This window comes from Elgaria multicarinata, chromosome 9, assembly GCF_023053635.1.
Source record: "Elgaria multicarinata webbii isolate HBS135686 ecotype San Diego chromosome 9, rElgMul1.1.pri, whole genome shotgun sequence".
Taxonomy (NCBI): Eukaryota; Metazoa; Chordata; class Lepidosauria; order Squamata; family Anguidae; genus Elgaria; species Elgaria multicarinata.
The window spans coordinates 2,487,904-2,509,231 of record NC_086179.1 but is presented as its reverse complement, the minus strand read 5'-3'; the positions used below and the strand labels follow the sequence as shown (position 1 = coordinate 2,509,231).

The following is a 21,328-nucleotide window of genomic DNA, read 5'->3' as shown; positions in this document are numbered from 1 at the left end:
TTACATTTTTATACTGCCCACTAGCCGAAGCTCTCTGGGCAGTTCACAAAAGTTAAAACCATCATAAAACAACCAACATGTTAAAAGCACAATTACAAAATACAGTATAAAAAGCACAACCAGGATAAAAACCACGCAGCAAAATTGATATAAGATTAAAACACAGAGTTAATACAGTAAAATTTAAATTTAAGTTAAAATTAAGTGTTAAAATATTGAGAGAATAAAAAGGTCTTCAGCTGGCGACGAAAGGAGTACAGTGTAGGCGCCAGGCGGACCTCTCTGGGGAGCTCATTCCACAACCGGGGTGCCACAGTGGAGAAGGCCCTCCTCCTAGTAGCCACCTGCCTCACTTCGAGTCAAAACACTTTGGGGGAGCACATTCTTCTGGATCAGCCTGCCTGGTCACTGAGGTCATCAGAACAGGCACCCCTGGTGGGTCTTCTACATGGACCTCTGGTCCATCTGGAGTCCATTTGGGGGAGACCCCCTGGTGTTTTGGCTCCCCCTCTATGGAACTCCCAGCTAATTGAAGTCAGGCAAGCAATTACTTTGCTTTGTTTTCCGTACCTGCTGACGAGAGTTTAATTCGAACAAGCCTTCTTTGACTGACCGTGCGTTTGCGTGGTTGTTTGTCACAATCTGAGAGCGTCATCAGATGGGGGGAAATCGTGGTTCCCTACTGTCGTTTCTCCACCCCTGCTCCTGTCACACAATACTTCCTCTTTCTACCAGGAGAAGAACGAGGAATTAAACAAAAATCACGTGGACCATTCAGGGGTGCTTATCGTGCAAACAGCAGGAGATGGCAGCACATTCCGTGTTTTTTTTTAAAGTCAGATTAAAAGGGGGGTGTTTTGTGATGGAAAACAGGCAGGAAGGACTGGGAGGCATGCAGGAAGCGGACAAGGTTGTCTAAAGGATACAGAAACATCCATAAGTGGGCAGTAGCTTGCGTGCAATAAAATGCTGGTCTGATGACACTCTGATTTTAAATATGATTATTTTGTGTTTCATAGAGTCATAGAATCATAGGATAGCAGAGTTGGAAGGGGCCTACAAGGCCATCGAGTCCAACCCCCTGCTCAAGGCAGGAATCCATCCCTGACAGATGCTTGTCCAGCTGCCTCTTGAAGGCCTCTAGTGTGGGAGAGCCCACCACCTCCCTAGGTCACTGGTTCCATTGTCGTACTGCTCTAACAGTCAGGAAGTTTTTCCTGATGTCCAGCTGGAATCTGGCTTCCTTTAACTTGAGCCCATTATTCCGTGTCCTGCACTCTGGGAGGATCGAGAAGAGATCCTGGCCCTCCTCTGTGTGACAACCTTTTAAGTATTTAAAGAGTGCTGTCATGTCTCCCCTCAACCTTCTCTTCTCCAGTTCTTTCAGTTTCTCTTCATAGGGCTTTGTTTCCAGACCCCTCATCATCCTGGTTGCCCGCCTCTGGACTTCAATCCCTTTTTCTTTTTTTTGCTCAGGAATGTTGTTAGAGAGAGAGAGCAGTATATGAAAATCTGTAAATGAGCCAGTGACACACTGCTCTGTGAGCCAGGGGAGCCACAAGGCGGAAAAGAGAAGGCAGCAGCATTTGTGGGGCTCCCTTTGCTTCTGCCTCTCTTCTCAGCTGGCCAGGAAGAATTGTGTGCTACCTCCAGTATTTGAGGCAGTAAGCCAGTGTGCATCAGTTGCTGGGGAACATGGGCGGGAGGGTGCTGTTGCCCCGTGTCCTGCTTGTGGGTCCCTGGCCGATGGCTGGTTGGCCCCTGTGTGAACACAGTGCTGGACTAGATGGACCCTTGGTCTGATCCAGCCTCAGGGCTCTTCTGATGTTCTTAATGTTTCTAGCTTGGCTACTTCGTTTGCCCTCACCTCGTTGGCTCAAAACGTTCCAGAGTGACTGTCCCCGTTCCTCTCCTTCCTCAGTGGGGGTTGCCAGCTTCTTTTTGGTACTAGCTCTGCTCCTGTGCCTTGAAGAGCAACCTGCCCCCACCTAGGGTGACCATATGAAAAGGAGGACAGGGCTCCTGTATCTTTAACAGTAATGTAGGAAAGGGAATTTCAGCAGGTGTCAGTTGAAGAGGGTGAAATTCCCTCTTCATCACAACAGTTAAAGCTGCAGAAGCCCTGCCTTCCTTTGTATCTGGCCACTCTACTATAGCTAGTGTAGCTTTATCTGTTGTGATGAAGAGAGAATTTCACTCACTTCAATTGACACCTGCTGAAATTCCCTTTCCTACATTAGTGTTAAAGATACAGGAGCCCTGTCCTCCTTTTCATATGGTCACCCTACCCCCACCCCCACCCCAGGGCCTTTACTCACATGCAGATGGGGAAACCTGATCAGCAAGAGCTGCATAGGCCAGGCAGGCTGCTGTTAAAGGGACAGAAAGAGGGCCAGTCAAAGGGGGACGTGCTCCACTTAGGGCTACAGAGCAAGCCAACCTGCGCCCTCCAGACGTTTAGGCCCACGGCTGCCTGGCTGTCCTGGCTAGCAGCCCTGGCGGCAAAAGTGAGCCGTCGCGCTCTGCTTTTCTTTCTGGTGGTTTCCTCTTCATAAGCTCCACGTCTTTCCAGACTAGTCAACTGGGAGGCTTAAGGGTTAATAAAACCTCTGTTTCCCAAGCCCTCCCCGCCCCACCCGGGGAGCTGCTTCTCTCCTTCACCCTTGCAACCTGCTCGTTCACCTGCCTCCTGCTCCCACCTGGACAGCGGTGGTGCTTGTCTTGTCCCCCCCCCACCACCACCAAGGGAGCATCTCCTTTGCCCAGTGCCCTGGCTATGATCTCCTGCCCTGATCAGCCTCTGGCTTCTAATCCCTTAGGCCCGTGCTTGGATCGCCTTGGGTTTGGGCTGCTGATTAATCTGCCCCATCAATGATTACACCGGCCCCGGTTGTTGATTTCCGAGGGGGAGAGGCTGAAGGTCAGTGGCGGGGCACCAGCTTTGAACGGGCATTTCCAGTTAGCATCAGGATGGGGGAGGCCACTGTCTGTTCCAGGGCCGGCGCTACCATAGAGGCCACTCAGGCGGCCACCTAGCGCGCCAAAGTAAGGAGGCGCCGAACGCCGGACCTGGAAGCCGCTCTCCCACAGCAGCTCTGAGAGGGCGGCTTCCGGGTGCACCGTTCCGAAGCTGCCCGCCCGCCCCAGCATCCTGGCTTCGCTTTGGCTGGGCACCCACCCAGCTGAAGCAAAGCCACGCCCGCCCTCCCCCCACTCCAGCATTCTGGCTTCACTTCGGCTGGGTGGGCACCGAAGTGAAGCCAGAACGCTGGGGTACGGGGGTGGGCGGGTGGCTTCGGAACGGCGCGCCCGGAAGTTGCTCTATCAGAGTGGCTTCCGGCTGGGTGCATCGTTCTGAAGTTGCCTGCCCGCCAGCCCCCCCCCCCCCAGCATCCTGGCTTCGCTTCGGCTGGGCGGGGGATATGGCACCCCGTGCCCAGGTACATGGGGGTGGGTGGGTGAAAGCAGCTCACCTGCCTAGGGTGCAAAATAGTCTAGCACCGGTCCTGGTGTGTTCCAGACGTTACTCAATAGTAGTCCATATGGGGAGAGGCACGTATGGTTGGCTTGGTCAGCTCCAGCACTGCATTGCACAAATGGGCCCGTGAGGCAGAGGGACAAGCTTGGAGCCCAAAGAAGTGTCTATACAGTCTGCTTACCCTATCGGGGCTGCGCAGTTTATATGACGCTGCCCCCATCTCGCAGCCACATTGGGCTTCTACCCGAAAAACTGCTCTCTCTTTTTTTGCAGCGTGATTTTACCATGATTTTGTTGCTGTTGCTCCAAGCTCAGTGCTGTTCCTCTGTCTGCCAGTGGTGGCCTCAGTGCAGGTTCAGTCACTGGGTGTTGCTGGGGGTGGGTGAAAGTCCCAGGGTAAATTCAGGTAAGCACGGGAAGGCAGGGCAGGGGGCGGAGGGTGGGCTTGCTGAGCTGACTGGCCACTGGTGCTGCAGTTACTTGGCCAGACAGCCCATGCTCCCTCCTGCCATTTGAATGTATTATTCCTGCCCCACAGCTGCGATGCTGCAGGGGTTTGAGGGAATCATAGAACAGCAGAGTTGGAAGGGGCCTCCAAGGCCATCGAGTCCAACCCCCTGCTCAGTGCAGGAATCCACCCTAAAGCATCCCTGACAGATGGTTCTCCAGCTGCCTCTTGAAGGCCTCTAGGGTGGGAGAGCCCACCACCTCTATACCACATCAGCTGCAAAGTTTAATTGTTGTAAACCGCCCAGAGAGCTTTGGCTGTGGGGCGGTATATAAATGTAATAAATAAATAAAAAGTGATGTGGTATAGAGATACCCACCCCTAGGTCTGGGGCAGGGGTTTTGGGGCTGCTCCAAAAGAGAGCTCAGTCCTTTCTTATTTCAAGGAAATGGTGCTGATGGGTTCTGCCCCACACTCTCCAAAGATGCCTTCCTTTGACTCCTGGGACTGCTGGGACTGGAAATAGCTTTGGAGATTGATTATAGGCAGGATGGCTCCTTATAGAATCATAGAATAGCAGAGTTGGAAGGGGCCTACAAGGCCATCGAGTCCAACCCCTGCTCAACGCAGGAATCCACCCTACAGCATCCTTGACAGATGCTTGTCCAGCTGCCTCTTGAAGGCCTCTAGTGTGGGAGAGCCTGCAACCTCACCAGGCAACTGGTTCCATTGTCGTACTGCTCTAACAGTCAGGACGTTTTTCCTGATGTCCAGCCGGAATCTGGCTTCCTTTAACTTGAGCCCGTTATTCCGTGTCCTGCACTCTGGGAGGATCGAGAAGAGATCCCGGCCCTCCTCTGTGTGGCAACATTTTCAGTATTTGAAGAGTGCTCTCATGTCTCCCCTTGTTTACAGCTGACTGTGGGGTGGCAGACCGGGGTGGGTGGGTGGTCGCTTGACCTGTTCTTGTAGTTTTAGCAGCCACCTGATGAGCAGAAAAAAGCTGGTGGAACTTTTCACAGCATGTCAATTTGCCAGGGGGAGGGGGAAGGGTTGTGTGTGCATACCACTCCATTCAAAGGACAGTTGTGAAGGTCAGCGAAGAAATTGGCAAAGTTAACACTGTACTTTCCTTCCAGAGTCAGAGCCAAATTTCAACAACTTCTGAATAAGAATAATCCTGGACACTGGATGCCCTGGAAACGCTGTGCAAAGTGTGCAGCCCTGGCCGGTAGCCTCACCTTCCCAAGTGTTGAGCTTGCATGCCAAAGCACAGCCAGGTAGGGTTGCCTTCTTTTCTTACAGCCCAGGTGCTGCGTCTGTAACACGCATGCAAAGGGGGCCGCCCCCGTGCCTATTGAGGGGACGGAGAGGGGAGCAGGATGTGCCTGTGGGGTTGCAAGAACAAAGTGGGTCTGGACTCTCCTTTGCAAGCAGAGCCTGGCAGCCCCCAAAGCACTTGTGGTGTCTTTGGGAGAGGAGGGGGTGGGATCCGGGAGAGGGAGAGGGGGAGAGAAGGAGAAGGAAACACCTCCACCGGCCAGGATGTGTGTAATGAGCCCGTGGGCCAGCAATAACCCACAAACAGCCGAGAGGTTTTTTTGTTTATTTCCCACTTTGCAAAGTGCTTTGCAGGCATCACTCCTTTTTAATCGGTGAAGGGAGAATGATACATCAAACCAACAGCAACTTGTGCACAGTCTTTGGGGCAGGAGGTAAGATACAGCACCGACACACACACACACACACACACACACACACACACACACACACACACACACACACGGCAAACCGCCACCAGCTTCAGGATGGTTGCAAGCATCGGAGTGGGTGGGGCTGGGACCCGTCACCCTATCCAGGGGATGTGAACTCTCCAGGCAGGATGGATCCTGGCCCCTTTAGCCCAGAGGGGGATCTGACATGTCACTTGGCTAGCACAAGCCAGCCTTCCCCATCTGGGTGCCTGCCAGATGTGTTGGACTGCAACTCCCATCATGCAGGAATGATGAGGGGACTGTAGTCCAGCACATCTGGAGGGGCTGGTTGGAGAGAAAGGAGAGGCAGGCGCCGGGGCTGTGGCTGATGTACAATTAACTTTTTATTGTTTCCAAATTTAAAATGAACCATTTTAAATTTCGAAACAATAAAATAGTTCATTGTACATCAGCCACAGCCCCGGCGCCTGCCTCTCCTTTCTCTCCAACTTCCATTGGTGCTATTCCCTCTCACTCAGCCACATCTGGAGGGGCGCCAGGCGGGAAAGGCTGACGGAGGCTATTTGGGCTGGAGAGGTTCATCTAGATCGCTTCTGGGCTGGTCGGCGCACAGATGGTGGCCTCTACATTCAAACGGCGCCTTTCAAAATTCACGTTTGGGGGGATAAATACTCTCAGAACACAGACATCATGTCTTGCAAAAGGAATAATATGAAGCGTCGACTTGTTCAATCAATACCTTTACACCTTGGGCTGCAATGATCCCACTCCATGCACCATGCATCTCTCTCTGTGCAATCTAGAGCAGGGCTACGCGCACTTAAGGCCGGTGGTCCCCAGGTGGAGAGGTGGGGCGCGCGCTCCGCTCTCCTGTTGCATCTGCTGCAGAGGGGGCTGCAGTGCAGGCACGAGATGGGAGGGGGAGGGAAGAGGGAGCGCCCTTAAGCCGTAGGCTGAGCAGCTGTACCCGCATAGGAATGGACCCTAAATTTATTTTTCACGTCCTTAAATGAAAAGACCTCCATAACTGGGCATATTAGGAGAAAAAACGTTACATTGGGTGAATACAAATCCTCACTTTTGGAAATCTATCTATATATAACGCTTAGGTATGTTTCCGTAAAGGTTTCAGCTGATACAGGTTGCTAAGCCCCTCGCCTGACTCCTCTGGGCTTTCCAAGGTAATCCTACCCCCTCCTTTCTGCCTCTTTGCTCCCCCCGCCCCCCCATGAAGGGGGCAGCGCCACAGTCCGGAGCATGAGCGAGGCACGGCCAGGGCCCTTGGTGGCCAGGTGGGTGGCCGCTCACCTGCTGCGAGCCCCGGCCCCGGCCTAATCTCATGCGAGCTGGGCGGGCGGCCCAAGGCTGACAGGAACCCTGGGGAGAGGGGGACACCTGCTCCCCTGCCCCCCAGGTCTGCCAGACGGCACTGTATCGGCGGTGTCCAAGCAGCCCACACCCCCACAATGATATTTAATCAATAAACTTTTAGATATGCGACATCGGCGTATGTTACGCCGGGTACAGCTAGTAATTACGAAAATGCCTTTGAGATACCCCTCCCTGCGAACCAAATTCATTTCCGCTCTTGGATGGAAGGGGTGGGGTGGGGTTGAGAGAGAGAGGAGAAATGTTGGAGGAGAGATGTTTTTTTTAAAAAGAAAGATCTCCATAACAAAAAGGGACTTGGAATAGCTGTTCACTGTTTCCAATGAGGATGGGAAGAGACGCAATGGTTGCAAAGTGACGGACGCAGACTTCTCTTTTATACAGCAGAAAAAACACCAGCCCAGACCGGGAGTCAATGGAATCCAGCTGGCTTGACACGAGACAAGCCCAGCTGGATCAGACCAGAGGCCTGGCTAGTCCAGGGGCGGATCCGCACGTCGGCCCCAGAGCGCATTTATGCGACCCCAGGGCACCCCGAAAACGATAGTCTGTACTTGCCTGTAAAAAGAAACGAGGAAGAGATGACGATGATGACGCCGCCGACGCCACCCAGCTTCCTGCTCCCCGGCCGGCTCAGAGAGCTCTTTTTGAAGGAGGCGAGGTAGAGAGCTTTTTCCGCTCTCCACCCAGCTCTCCGTCCCAGCCGGGGAGCAGGAAGCTGGGTGGCGTCGGCATCTCTTCCTCGTTTCTTTTTACAGGCAAGTACAGACTATCGTTTTCGGGGTGCCCTGGGGTCGCATAAATGCGCTCTGGGGCCGACGTGCGGATCTGCCCCAGGACTCTGTTCACATAGTAGCCAACCAGGTGTCTCTGGGAAGCTCACAAGCAGGACGGGTGAGCAACAGCACTCTCCTGGGTGTATTCCCAGCAACTGCCATGCAGAGGCCAACTGCCTTCATAGAATCCTAGAATCCTAGAATAGCAGAGTTGGAAGGGGCCTACAAGGCCATCGAGTCCAACCCCCTGCTCAATGCAGGAATCCACCCTAAAGCATCCCTGACAGAGGGTTGTCCAGCTGCCTCTTGAAGGCCTCTAGTGTGGGAGAGCGCACCACCTCCCTAGGGAACTGGTTCCATTGTCGTACTGCTCTAACAGTCAGGAAGTTTTTCCTGATGTCCAGCCGGAATCTGGCTTCCTGTAACTTGAGCCCGTTATTCCGTGTCCTGCACTCTGGGAGGATCGAGAAGAGATCCTGGCCCTCCTCTGTGTGACAACCTTTCGAGTATTTGAAGAGTGCTCTCATGTCTCCCCTCAATTTTACCTAGCATTTGTCTCCCATCGAAAGCAGGAGCCTTCTAAGAAACACAACAGCAACTTCAGGGACTCCTAGGATGAGCAGACTGGGCTATAACAGGCAGGAAGCCCCAGGTCCTGCATGGCACAGCCAGCAAGATTGCTGATGCCTCCAGGACCCCACCAGGTTCTATTACTTTTGCCAAAATCTGATTCTAGATTGCTGCCAGTCCCCAAAATGAGCAAAACCCACAGGCAAGATCCGGCTCATTGCTAACTCCCCTTCCCCCCACCACCACTCAAGCAGGTCCACCCCATCCCAGCTGCAAAGAATGGAAGGTAAATTTAGGCTGAACATCAGAAAGCTCTCCTCCTCAGGAAGAACACCTCAGCATCTGATGAAGAGGACAGTGTCTGCGAAAGCTCCTGGCAGAATAAATGTGTGAGCCTTACAGGTGCCACAAGACTCTTTGCTGGTTTTGCTGCAACACACCAGTGCGGATACTTCTCTGCCCATCATCAATGGAATCAGCCTCTCAGCAGGATTGCAAAATTTCCTCTGTCGAAAGCTTGCAAGGAAAACGTCAGCCAACGGAGATGTTTCAGTAGAACCTTAATGCCGCAGGCTGAACGAGACCGGAACGCCTTCTAGCTCCAGCTCTGCAAACTCTGTTGTCTAATATGCAGTGACAACTGCACAGTGGGACCAGATTTCTAGCCAGAGCCCTGTGCCGGCTGCGATTGTGCACAGGCACAGTCAAAGTGCAGCGTTTGGTCTTGGGCACAGACTTTAGCGTCCGAAGAATCTCAGTTTCCATTTGGAAAAAGTGCCAAGCTCCTAGCCATGATGGTTGTGAAAGTATCTGAAGACTGGAGGATTAGGGGTCCTGGATGCCAGAGGGTGGGGCTACTGACTGACAGAAGCAGAATAAATTATGCAACTTGGAAAGTGTATGTAAATTTGCTTAGTTTGCATAATTTATACAGGTTGCAGAATCCAGCATTTCTGGGTGCAGAGAACGCAAAACCCTGATAATAGCTCTGGGATATCAATAGGGGAAATCCTCGCCTCCTTGGACCTCATTCCACCCACTGTCGCTCGATCCTCTTTCCCTAGAGCAGCCCACCCTGGCTCAGCCCACCTGCCCCTACTCTCTTTTAGCCCCAGGGCAATCTAGCCAAAGGATCCGGGGGAAAGGAGACGCAAACCTCCTGCATTGAGCAGGGGGGTTGGACTCGATGGCCTTATAGGCCCCTTCCAACTCTACTATTCTATGATTCTATGATTCTAAGGAGGCTGCAGGAGACTGAGGCGGGTGGTCCTTGAGCCCCCGGCTGGGAGGAGCCTCCCAAGCCTTCGATGCTGCCAACCCTCCCCAGCCCCGCCAGCAACAACCACACAAAGCGTGGAGAGATGTGAGTGTTTCCAAATGAACATTTCTTGCCCAACCCGTCCCAGCCAATTGGGCCGGCTTATTCCACCACATCCACGATGAGAGGAGCTACGTAGTCCGAGTGGCGGATCCCGAAGGTCAAACCACGATTCTGGGCGTACTGCAAGGGAGAGGAGAGGAGAAAAGCAGGTCACCGCCATGCAGAGAAGAGCCGGTTCAGTCCCACCGAGAGACTTCCGATGAAAGATCCCAGGATGAGCAAAGCAAGGCCACATTCTGCTCCAAGGAGCTCAAGGGGGGTTGCAGATTCCCTGGCCTAACCTGCCCCCCTTCATGTAGTTAGTCCTGTGGTGGGGACACCTAGGTGCCAGGGAGCCTTGCTTGGGACCCAGCCTAAGCGCAACTTTCAGATGACTCAGGCTTGACATCTGAGCAACTTGGACCGTTGGCTTATCCCAGCGCCTTCTATAACAGCTGTGGCGTCTGCCAAGAAACCGGAGGCAAGGGAGTTGCTGAGCATGGGAGGAGGCCCACAGCACTGGCTTGGCCCACGGGGCGCCTGGATCCAAGCCCTCCTGGAGCCGTGTCAGCAATGCCACCAAGGTCATGTGTGGATTAGTCTTTACCGAGAGCACCGCTGGGTGGCTGGGAGGAATTTCACGGGTTCGCTAAAGTTGTCGGCACGTGTGTGAATGCTTGCAGAGGTAAGGGTCACTGCTGGGTCCTCCAAAGAAGGGAAGCTAATGAAGCTAAAGAGACTCACTCCAGTTCTGATGCAAGGGGAGACCCTTCTTCTACCACCACCAGCCCATAATCGTCACATCTTTGCTGCAAGACATCCCCTCCTACACACACACACACACACACACACACACACACGTGTGCTACAGATGCCCCTCCCCTTCTCACCTTCTCAGGACTGTACGCTCCTGGGCCCGGTTTCACCGTGTTGTCCCCGGGGGGCATGTTGCGAGCCAGCATGCTGAACTGAGGCTGGCGGTACTTGTAGATGCTGGGGTCCACCAGGCGGTAGTTGCAGGGTCCAGGAGTCTGCCGTACAAGAAAGGCCAAGGGTCACCAGCAGTGCGTTCCCAGGAGGAGCTGCTGCACCTCCAGGCTGGGACCTCTGCCCCCGCCCCAGCCCCAGCCCCCTGGGGTGCCTCTCTGCCGCTGTCTTTCCTAAAGCCCTCTGAACACGTGGAGGCCAGGAATAGGGACAGCGTTACTCAGTGTTACTCAGGCCTGGTTGGGGGTCCAAGTGCTGGAAACAGAAAGCTTAGAAGGAAGCCATGGAATGGGATGAGGGTGGAACTCCGGTATGCAAGCCGGCCCGTCTTTCCTTGAGGGCACGAAGTTTTGCTGCCTGGGATCTGAGATGCAGGCAAATCGGCCCAGGGCTTGGTGGTTGGCTTAAAGAATCATAGAATCATGGAATAGTAGAGTTGGAAGGGACCTATAAGGCCATCTAGTCCAACCCCCCATCCTAGGTGTCAAAAACTCGCCAGGGCTGCTGCTCACCTTGCTGAGGTCCTCGTAGAAGCTGCCGATTGTGCTGCGTCCAAAAATTGAATAATTGGGGGCTGAGTTCTTGTTGACCACCCTGGGCCCAAGCATGGGAGGGAGCCCATAGGCTGCAGGCCCTAGAGGAGGGGAGAGAAGGGGAGGGGCTCAGAGAAAAATCGGGACTCCACATGGGATGGCCCAAACCAGCCTTCCCCTGCCTGGCAGCGCCCAGATGTGTTGAAATACAAATCCCATAACCCCCAGCTAGCGTACAGAGGTTTGGTAGTGGGGGAGTTGGGAGAAGCTCCATGCAAACCCAGCAGAGGCCTCTGGCTCCCCAAACCCTGGAAAGAAGCGCCGTGGGCGAGAGAGGCGGAGACGAGGCCTCCAGCATCCGGGGAGCTAAGGAACGTCCTGAAAGGGCATCAGTGAGACCAAGAGGCAGGAGGTTCCCCTAGGGCAGCCTTCCTCAACCTGGGGCGCTCCAGATGTGTTGGACTGATGCAGTCCAACACATCTGGAGCGCCCCAGGTTGAGGAAGGCTGCCCTAGGGGGAGGGGGAGGAGGAGGGGTCCGCAAATCCCATAGGAACCCTATCGGAAGCTGCCTCATTACCAAAACCAGAGCCATGGTCCATCCGGCGCAGTATTGTCAACTCTAGCTGGCAGCGATGGCTCTCCAGGGGATCAGGTAGATTTTCCCAGCTCCACCTGGAGATGTCGGGTATCGAACCTGGGGCCTTCTGCATGCGGAGCAGGGGCCCTTCTGCCCTACTGAGCTATAGCCAGGCCCCCGCCCCTCCAGGCAGCTCTCCTTCGGCCAGGTCAGCCTTCCCCCAACCTGATGCCCTCCAGTTGCGTTAGACTGCAATTTCTATCCCCCTGCCCAACTAGCATGGTGATTGGCATATTCATACTACACCCTAAAGATGATGATGATGATGATTCATACTACACCCAAAAGATTATTATTATTATTATTTCTATACCGCTCAATATCTAAAAAAGATTCCAGAGCAGCGAAGATAAAAAGAAAGACGATAAAGAGCAAATTAAAATTGTTCAATTTAAAATAAAGGACCAGAAAAGAAGGTGGCTGGTCAGCTGGAGAAGGCTTCTTCAAACAGAGTGGTTTTCAGGAGGCACCTGAAGCAGCCTAGTCTTGGCGCCTGCCTGACCTCCAGGGGCAGGGAGTTCCACAGAGAAGGGGCCACCACACTCAAGGCTCTTCTCCTGGTGGATTCCAATTGGGCCACAGGTCCACTTGGAACCACCAGGAGCCTGCCCTCTGACAACCTCAGTGATTGGGCAGGTTGGTAGGGGAGAAGGCGCTCTCTCCCGGGTATCCTGGTCCCAAGTTGTTTAGGGCTTCGTACACTAGTACCAAAACCTTAAACCTAGCCAATAGGCAGCCAGTGCAGTTCCCTCAGCAAAGGAGTCACATGATGAAAGGGTGTGACATGAGGGACGGTTGACAGACAGGAGTGCTGTTGGAGAGAGGCCTTCTCCGTCCCATCTCCCTGTCGTTCTTGAATGGTGCCTTGGCCACCAAGCTGTGGCAGCTGTTCCACAGCACACGCAGACCCACACCCAAGGCAGCAGCAGCAGCAGGAGATGCAGTGATCTTGCTCTGGCCGGAACCATTTCACCACTCGGCTCGTATTCAATGCTCACCCTGGGTGGGATTCTCACTGAGGGATAAGGCTGCCCCCCACTGATGACACGAGGCTGCCGCTATCAACCTAACATGATCCATGCAACAACATGGCAAGATCTAGAAATACGCACAGAGCCAATAACTCAAGTGCACGACCTCCTCCACAGAACACCCCCCACCCCATCAAGTGACAAAACATTTAACACACGCATCTCTGCATCGTATTATCAAGTGCTTTTTTATTTTGTATGGATGGAATTCTCTAGCGACATTGATGGCACCTTCCCTTTAGACACAAAAGTCCTGCTATTCCCACCATCCCCCCAGCCAGCCATGAAGGACTGGATTCAAACCTCTGGAGGTCCAAGGGCCGAATTCAATTTCAGAGGAGCACTGGTGAGCTGACATTCCAGGGGTGGGCGGGGCCAAGGCAAAAGGGGGAGGAGCAAAAACACCAGCACATTTTTGCCAGTAACTAAGGCCTAGGAGAGGCATTTCAGTCTTTTAGAATGTGGGCAGGTGGTGGCTGCACAAAGACCAGGAAGCCACCAAACAATCAGCCATCAGGGAAAAGGGGGTGTGGCTTTCTGGGGAACCCTAGAAGGCCAGAATTAGGGTGACCCTATGGAAAGGAGGACCAGGCTCCTGTATCTTTAACAGTGGTATTAAAAAGGGAATTTCAGCAGGTGTCATTTGTATGCAGGCAGCACCTGGTGAAATTCCCTCTTCATCACAACAGTTAGAGCTGCAGGAGCCCTGCCCTCTTTTGTATCTGGTCAAGAGGGCAGGGCTCCTGCAGTTTTAACTGCTATGATGAAGAGGGAATTTCACCCGCTGAATTTCTCTTTTCAATACAACTGTTAAAGATACAGGAGCCCAGTCCTCCTTTACACATGGTCATCTTAGCTGGGGTGCTACCCCCAGGTGGCCCGCATTTGGCCCACAGACCTGAGGTTCCACGCCCCTGCTTTAAAAGACTAGGTAGCCTGACTTGACCTGAATCCCACCCTGGATTCCCACCCACATCATAACCTGTCAGCCTGCAGTGGCAAGTTATACATGGACCACAAAGGCCCGGGTTGTGTCCTTGACTGCTAGCCTGGACTTGCTTTCAGAGCTGGCATGGGTACAAATGACTGGGCAATGCTCCTGTCGGGAAAAGGTTTCAGCAAGCCCGTTGAGGGCCATGTTCAGACAGGGTGGCACTGCTCAGCCCACCAAGATGACGCTACTATTATTATTATTTATTTATTTATATAGCACCATCAGTGTACACGGTGCTGTACAGGAGCGACTGAAGGAGCGACTCCTTCAGCAACAACCCTCCCCCTGCCTTTCTAAACACTTTATCCATTTCCCAGAGAAGTCTTACAATCTCAAGGCTGGGGGAGGTAGGTGAATCTTTCTCCTGATGTTCACGATCGTATCTCGGCATGTCTCTCAGATATCTCAGCTTGGTTGCTTCATCGTCGTTTGAAACTTAATATGGCAAAGACTGAATTGCTTGTTTTTCCTCCTAAACCTTCTCCTCATCTCCCATTCTCTCTTACTGTCAATAATGTTACGCTTACTCCAGTCAAGGAAGCTCGTAGTCTTGGCTTTATATTTGATTCCTCGCTCTCCTTTATTCCTCATATTGAGACAGTAGCTAAATCCTGTCGTTTTTTCCTGTATAATATTGCCAGGATTCGATCATTTTTGTCTGTCTCTTCTGCCAAGACGCTTGTTCATGCACTGGTTATTTCTCGGTTGGACTACTGCAACCTTCTTCTCACATCAATCCGTTGGTTTCTGTTCACCACTCGGCTGCTAAGATCATCTTCTTGGCTCGCCACTCTGACCATGTTACTCCACTTCTGAAATCTCTTCATTGGCTTCCAATTCACTTCAGAATCCAATATAAACTTCTGTTGACCTACAAAGCTTTTCACTGTCTAGCTCCTTCCTATCTCTCCTCTCGCATCTCACACTATTGCCCACTCGTGCTCTTCGCTCCTCTGATGCCATGTTTCTCACCTGCCCAAGGGTCTCTACTTCCCTTGCTCGGCTTCATCCATTTTCTTCCGCTGCCCCTTACGCCTGGAACGCTCTTCCAGAACATTTGAGAACTACAAGTTCAATCACAGCTTTTAAAGCTCAGCTAAAAACCTTTCATTTTCCTAAAGCTTTTAAAACTTGATTTTGCTCTGACTTTATACTGTTAGTTTTACTCTACCCTGTGCCTGTTTGGTGCATTCTCTTCCCCTCCTTATTGTTTTATTATGATTTTATTAGATTGTAAGCCTATGCGGCAGGGTCTTGCTATTTACTGTTTTACTCTGTACAGCACCATGTACATTGATGGTGCTATATAAATAAATAAATAAATAATAATAATAATAATAATAATAATAATAATAATAATAATAATCTTTCCCTGAGAATGCTGACGGAGAGAAGTTTGCACAGCATCTGACGTTCCAAACTAGTTCTAACTTGCAAGGTCTCAACGGGCTTGCTGAAACCTCTACGTGACACAGCATCGCGGTGTAGCGTTAGAAAGGGCTTTTGCCACATGTTGGCTCTTGCTGAGGGCAACTCTGGACAAGGGATACAAACGCTGCCTTCATTCACGAGAGACCAGCAGGACCTCCCTAGCCAAGCCCTGCAACCGGTTGGAAATGGCCTTCTTCCTCTTTCTAGACCATTTAGAAAGGGGATAAGCTGCACAAATGGAAAACCACCAAATGGCCAATAGTTTGGGGAAAGGTGGGGTTGGAGGAAGGTGGTTTGATCAACTGGGGAGCCCCGGAGGGTCGGATTTGGACCCGGGACTGAGGTACTGGATCCCTGACTTAGTGGGAAAGGAGCGTAGAGATAGAAGTACGGAAGCCACACTTGGGATCCTGTTGCGCCTTTGTCTCTCTCTCTCTCTTTTTCTCACCTGGCGTCTGGTCATTCTCAAAGTCCTTCGTCCGCGAAGCAAGTGAGTAGTTGGGGGCGGAGGGGTAGGCCCACCTCCCGGCCTTCTCTGGGGAATAGCGACCTGTGGAAAGCAATGAGAGTCAGGGTGAATTCACCGACTCACCAAGCATTTTCAGACACAAGACTTTGACACTTTCTCCACACCAGGCTTTTATCCTGCCATCAAGATTGGTTACTCATGGATGTTTGCAAGTCCTTTACATGACATCGTCAACCTCCAGGGCCTCTCCCGTGCTAACTGACCTTTATCTCATTTTTTTTTTAAGATCTGAGAAAATTCAGCAAGGAACTTTAATCTGCTATATCAGCTTTGTGTAATAGTCCTGTTCCGCCATACTACAGCACCATCTAGTGGCTGTATAATGAAACATATAGAACTTGCAGACGAAGGAAGTCCCTGAATCAAAGCATGGTGGAGTAAAGGGAGCCGCTCCAAAATTGGGGCAGAAAATTGCCTCAACAGAGCTCTGTCCTGAATTTCGGAGTGGAGAAGACCCACTCTGCGCACCCCTACTTGTTGGTACCCCTTTATTTTCAGAGGAAAAATGGGGAGACCAGTCTTTTAGCTCCCTCTGAATGGCATCCTGGAGGTGCGTCATAGAATCGTACAATAGCAGAGTTGGAAGGGGCCTACAAGGCCATCGAGTCCAACCCCCTGCTCAGCCCCTGCTCATATCAAAATGCCCAAGTCTGACCTGGCCCGGGAGTCATAAAAGGCGTAATGTCCCGGGGGCGTCCGTAGATGGAGTACGCAGGAATCCCGTCCCGGCCCCTCATGGTCATGTTGGGTGGGACCAGGTAGCCCGGACCGGGAGAGCAGCTCTCTTGCTCCTGGAACCGGCGGGTGCCAAAGCTGTACGCGGGTGCACGGTACCGAGAAGGGTCATGTTGTGGATAGCCTGCAAGGAGGAAGAGGAGAGAGCGTCTTGAGTTGCAAACAGGATGAAGAGGCGTTCCGTAAGGCAGCCTTCTGCGAGATGGCACCTTCTGTGCTGGCTGGGAAGGACGGGGGTTGTAGTCCGGTGGAGAGAGCTGCTCTTTGTAAGGTGTGAATGCCTCCTCCGTGGTGAAAGCATGGCACACGCTGGGGCTAGGGCAGGGAATATGGGTTCTTGCGCCCCTCTCACAGGAACGGGCCCGTGCCCAGAGCCCAACTCTCGGTATTCGCTCACCGACATTCGTTGGGAGCCCGTATTTGGGCCCCGGGCTGCTGTAGAGGGCAGCGATAGGTCCCCGGGGACGGTGGGGTCGCCAGCTTCCCACCCATACATCTGTGGACATGTCCAATTCTTAACGCTATCCTTCTACTTGATCTGAAAGGAAACAGGAGGAGACAGAATTCAGCCAATTGTCCAGCACAGGAAAGGCTCAGAGTCTAAGCCATGGGTGCAGAACCTGGCTCTCTTGGGGTCCCAAGTCCAGCCCTTTGGGGTTCCCCAGATGGCCTCACCTGTATCTCCCCGCCCTCCAATCGTTGGATTGTCTCCCCCACCCCACCCCGCTGCCATTCTAAACAGTTGAAATCCAAAGCCTTAGTTACCAGCAGGAAGAACTTTAAGCTGAAATAGGCTAGAGTATAGACATGCATTAATTAATTAATTAATTGATTGATTAATTAAACACTCACCAAAACCTGAGCTCAACGAAATAACTGCTGTTGCTGTTGTTTTAAAAAGGCATCGCACAACATTTTAATACCGGCTGGCATTTGCTGGCGGAAAGCGGGGATGGTGGTTAGGGGTAGAATTAGTCGTACTTTCCATTTGTACGTACTTCCTTCGATAAGTGCTTTACGTTTCTATATAATGCATCGATCCCCTTTAGCAACAGGGGTGGGTGGGTGTAAATGAATTCAGGAGGCCTGATTTTGCCACAGGACTTGGACGCCATTTGTTTCGTATACATTAACTGTTCCCCAAAACTGGTGCCAGAAGAAGAAGAAAAATAGTGCTCGTAAACCGTGCTAGGGACCCCCACAGATCTCGGGGTGGGTGGGGGAACCTGCTCCCTAGGAAAATGTAACTAAGACAGGGGGCTTTTGGTGGGTGGGTGCTGCCTAGCTAGTCTGTTGAATAACTCTCAAAGGAAACGAAACACACAGAGAGACGCCAGAGGGCAGCGGCTTCGGGACTCCTCTCTGTGCCCTGGTTGCTAGGTCTTCAGGGACAACAAAACAGAACAGGCACTTGGTCATGAGCACTTCCCTTGCATAGGAACAGCAGAAGAGCCCTCCTGATGCTGGATCAGGCCCAGGGTCCATCTGGTCAAGCCCTCTGCTCACACAGGGGCTGCCCAGCTGCCCGTGAGCAGCACCATGGCCTTTGTATAACACACACACCCCTTTGCAAAGCCACCCTTCTTATTCTGTGAACCGCCCAGAGAGCTTCAGCTATTGGGCGGTATAAAAAGTGCAATAAATCAATTCTTCTTAGTATTCCTGCCTTCCCCCCGCCCTCTTGCAACAAGGAGCCCAAAGGGACCTACTTGGTCCTTCTCCTCCCCATTTTCTCCTCACAACAACCCTGTGAGGTAGGTTAGGCTGAGAGTCAGTGACTGGCCCAAAGTCACCCTGTGAGCCTCCTGGCCGAGCAGGGACTAGAACCCGGCTCTCCAACATGCTCGCCGCCACCGGACCACACCGGCGGCAATAATGACAGTTTGTGGCAGCAGCAGGGAAGATGGAGGCTGGGCACAGGGACTTGTGCTGTCCGGCGCCTGGCACAGGTGTGCAAGTCTGGAAGTGATACCGCACTCCTGGAGGAGGGGGGGAGAGGAGCCCCGGGATTACCTGTCCCCCCCCTCGCCAGGCAGGCCCCAAGGGAGTCGGTCATGAACGAGAGGCCGCCAAAGGGTTCGGGGGCGGAGGGCTGTGTGCGCGCCCCCGGCTCTCCTCGGCACCAGCGGGCTGGGATCGGCACCCGCAGCGCTCTGCGCCCCCGCGCCACACTCCCACCCCCGCAGACCGCGTTCGGGACCAGGAGAGGAGGAGGGGAGACCCTCGAGGCGCGGAGGGGGGCCTTTTGGAAAAGGGATCCCCGTTGGGACGGATCGGGCGGCGGGGGGGCGGGGGCGGGGGCGGGAGGCACCCCTTTCAAAATCTTTCAGCTAACTAAAAAAAAAAAAAAAAATGGGGGTGTGGGTGGTGGAATCCACCGTGCGCGAAAACGGCTTGGGATCCGGCGAGGCTGGAACACCGACCTGGAGGCGGACCGCAGAGAGAGCCGCCGCGCGGCGAGACGGACCGCAGAGACGCCTGTGGAGCAACAGCGGAGGCCGCAGCACTGAGCCGGGCGGCGGGGCCGGAGCTCGCCCGGCCCCCATTGTGTACCTCGTCTCCGGGCAACCGGCCCCGCCGCCGCCGCCGCCGCCTCCTCCCCCGGGGCCAGGGCTGGCGCAAGAGCTCCGCCGCCCGGTGCCATAATCGGGGAACAGGGCGCTCTGCCCATGCTCAGGGAACCCTTTCCGTTCCATGACAGACGACGTACTAAAGACACTCGCCCGCCCCGCCCTGTTGTTGCTGCTGCTGCTGCTGCCCCAAAGCGCCCGGGCCCTGATGCCTGCATAGTGCATACCCGGGGGGGGGGGGGCACCTGGCTGCGGGACTTTGGTCTGATCCAGAGGTGGTTCTTAGGGCTGGATCCTGAGGCCCCAGAAAGCAGCGGGTGTTGAGGGCAGCAGCAGAAGCGCCACTGAGTCCTGGAGTCACGGTGTTGCTCAGATTTAAGCGAGTTTATGATGGAAAAACTCTGCACATGCTCAGAGTCTTCCACCTGGATCCTGAGGCCCCAGAAAGCAGCGGGTGTTGAGGGCAGCAGCAGAAGCGCCACTGAGTCCTGGAGTCACGGTGCTGCTGAGATTTAAGCGAGTTTATAATGGAAAAACTCTGCACATGCTCAGAGTCTTCCATCTTCCAGACTTGGCAGACATTCTACCTTATCAGGAATGTGCGTGGTGTGTGTGTGTGTGTGTGTAAGTTGTGTGCTTCACAACTGAAGTCCTGCCCATGGCCATCTCATGCCCCCCGCCCCCCCCCCACACCAGCCAGGCCGCTGTGGGGCAGACAAAGGGGTGGGCCAAGTATTGTCCAGGGGTCATTGGGGAAAGCAAGCCGTTAAATCAACATGTGACCATTTGCTCCTGGTTTGCACAGCCGGCATCTGACGTGTGATAAAAGCAGCACCGGAGTACCGCAGATTTATCTATTTTAAAAGTGTTTGCATGCTGTCCTTTGACCATAAAAAGGCCCTCCTCAAAAAAGTTCTCTTGTATTGAAATAACACAAATATAAGGCATTTTTTATTTATTTTTTATGCTGCATTTTATTTTGGGAATTGTTGTGAACCAGCCAGAGAGCTTCGGCTATTGGGCGGTATAGAAATGAAATAAATAAATGATATATAAGGATGGTTGGCATTGGATGTAGAAGCTGCATGCCTATAAAAAAATAACCTTTAGAATTTAAAAATTAACCTTTTCCACGAAGGCTTTGGCACCTGAGACCCCTCCACCCCCGGCCAGCCGTCGCAGCTTCTGCAATTACGTGTAACAGAAATGGCTGCATGTTCTGTCCCTGTCTACAGGGCTGGTGCCAGACTATTTTGTGCCCTAGGCAAGTGAGCTGCTTTCACCCACCCACCCCCACCCCCACCCCAGCGTACCTGGGCGCAGGGCGCCATCTCGCCCAACCAGCCAAAGCAAAGCTGGGGGGTGGGGGGTGCGGCTTCGGAACAGTGCGCCCAGCCGTAAGCCACTCTGGGAGACCGACTTCTGGGTGCACCATTCCAAAGCCGCCCACCCGCTCCCCTACCCCAGCGTTCTGGCTTCGCTTCAGCGCCCACCCAGCCAAAGCGAAGCCAGGATGCTGGAGTGGGAGGGGGCGTGGCTTCGCTTCGGCTGGGTGGGCACCCAGCCGAAGCGAAGCCAGGATGCTGGAGTGGGGAGGGTGGGGCGGGGCTTCGCTTCAGCTGGGTGGGTGCCCAGCCGAAGCGAAGCCAGGACGCTGGAGTGGGGAGGGCGGCTTCGCTTCAGTTGGGTGGGCGCCCAGCCGAAGTGAAGCCAGGATGCTGGGGCTTCAGAATGGTGCGCCCAGAAGCCGCCCTCTTAGAGCCTCTGTGGGAGAGCAGCTTCTGGGTGCGGCGTTTGGTGCCCCCCCCTTACCTTGGCACTCTAGGCAGCCGCCTGAGTGGCCTCTATGGTAGCGCCGGCCCTGCCTGTCATCCCTTTGGCCTTTGTCTCTCTGTCTCTCAATCCCCTTCCTTTGTTGTTATTCCCCTTTTGAATGTCAGACTGTAAACTTCTCAGGGCAGTTCTTTTGTGGTCTGTAAAGCACCATATCTATAGATCTATATCTGTTTAGATAGATCTTATGAGAAACGTTATTACTAGCGCCTCTCCCCATATCCGCCTGCCCGAGACCTGAGATCTGTTGGAGGAGCCCTTCTCCGTGTCCCACCAACACGAGACATACGCTATGGTGGGATGTGGCAGA

The 21,328-nt window shown here is 53.4% G+C and overlaps 1 protein-coding gene across 1 annotated transcript; it reads right to left on the bottom strand.

The window, feature by feature from the left end:
* Positions 1-9,650: 9,650 nt before the first annotated feature.
* On the bottom strand, positions 9,651-17,130 carry CIMAP1B (ciliary microtubule associated protein 1B). The gene is made up of 6 exons (XM_063133946.1): positions 17,013-17,130; positions 16,536-16,739; positions 15,800-15,901; positions 11,236-11,357; positions 10,627-10,767; positions 9,651-9,877 (listed from the first exon to the last, which is right to left on the bottom strand). Exons 1-6 carry the CDS (start codon positions 17,119-17,121, stop codon positions 9,797-9,799), a joined length of 759 nt encoding a protein of 252 aa, XP_062990016.1. The 5' UTR covers positions 17,122-17,130; the 3' UTR covers positions 9,651-9,796.
* Between the last annotated feature and the right edge of the window lie 4,198 nt (positions 17,131-21,328).

Coding starts and splice junctions, on each gene's coding strand:
- CIMAP1B (XM_063133946.1), bottom strand. CDS start 17,121: ATGTCCACAGATGTATGGGTGGGAAGCTGGCGACCCCACCGTCCCCGG. Junction 15,902..16,535: donor TTTTATGACTCCCGGGCCAG/GTCAGACTTGGG, acceptor TGCTTTCCACAG/GTCGCTATTCCCCAGAGAAG. Junction 10,768..11,235: donor TCTACGAGGACCTCAGCAAG/GTGAGCAGCAGC, acceptor CTTGTACGGCAG/ACTCCTGGACCCTGCAACTA.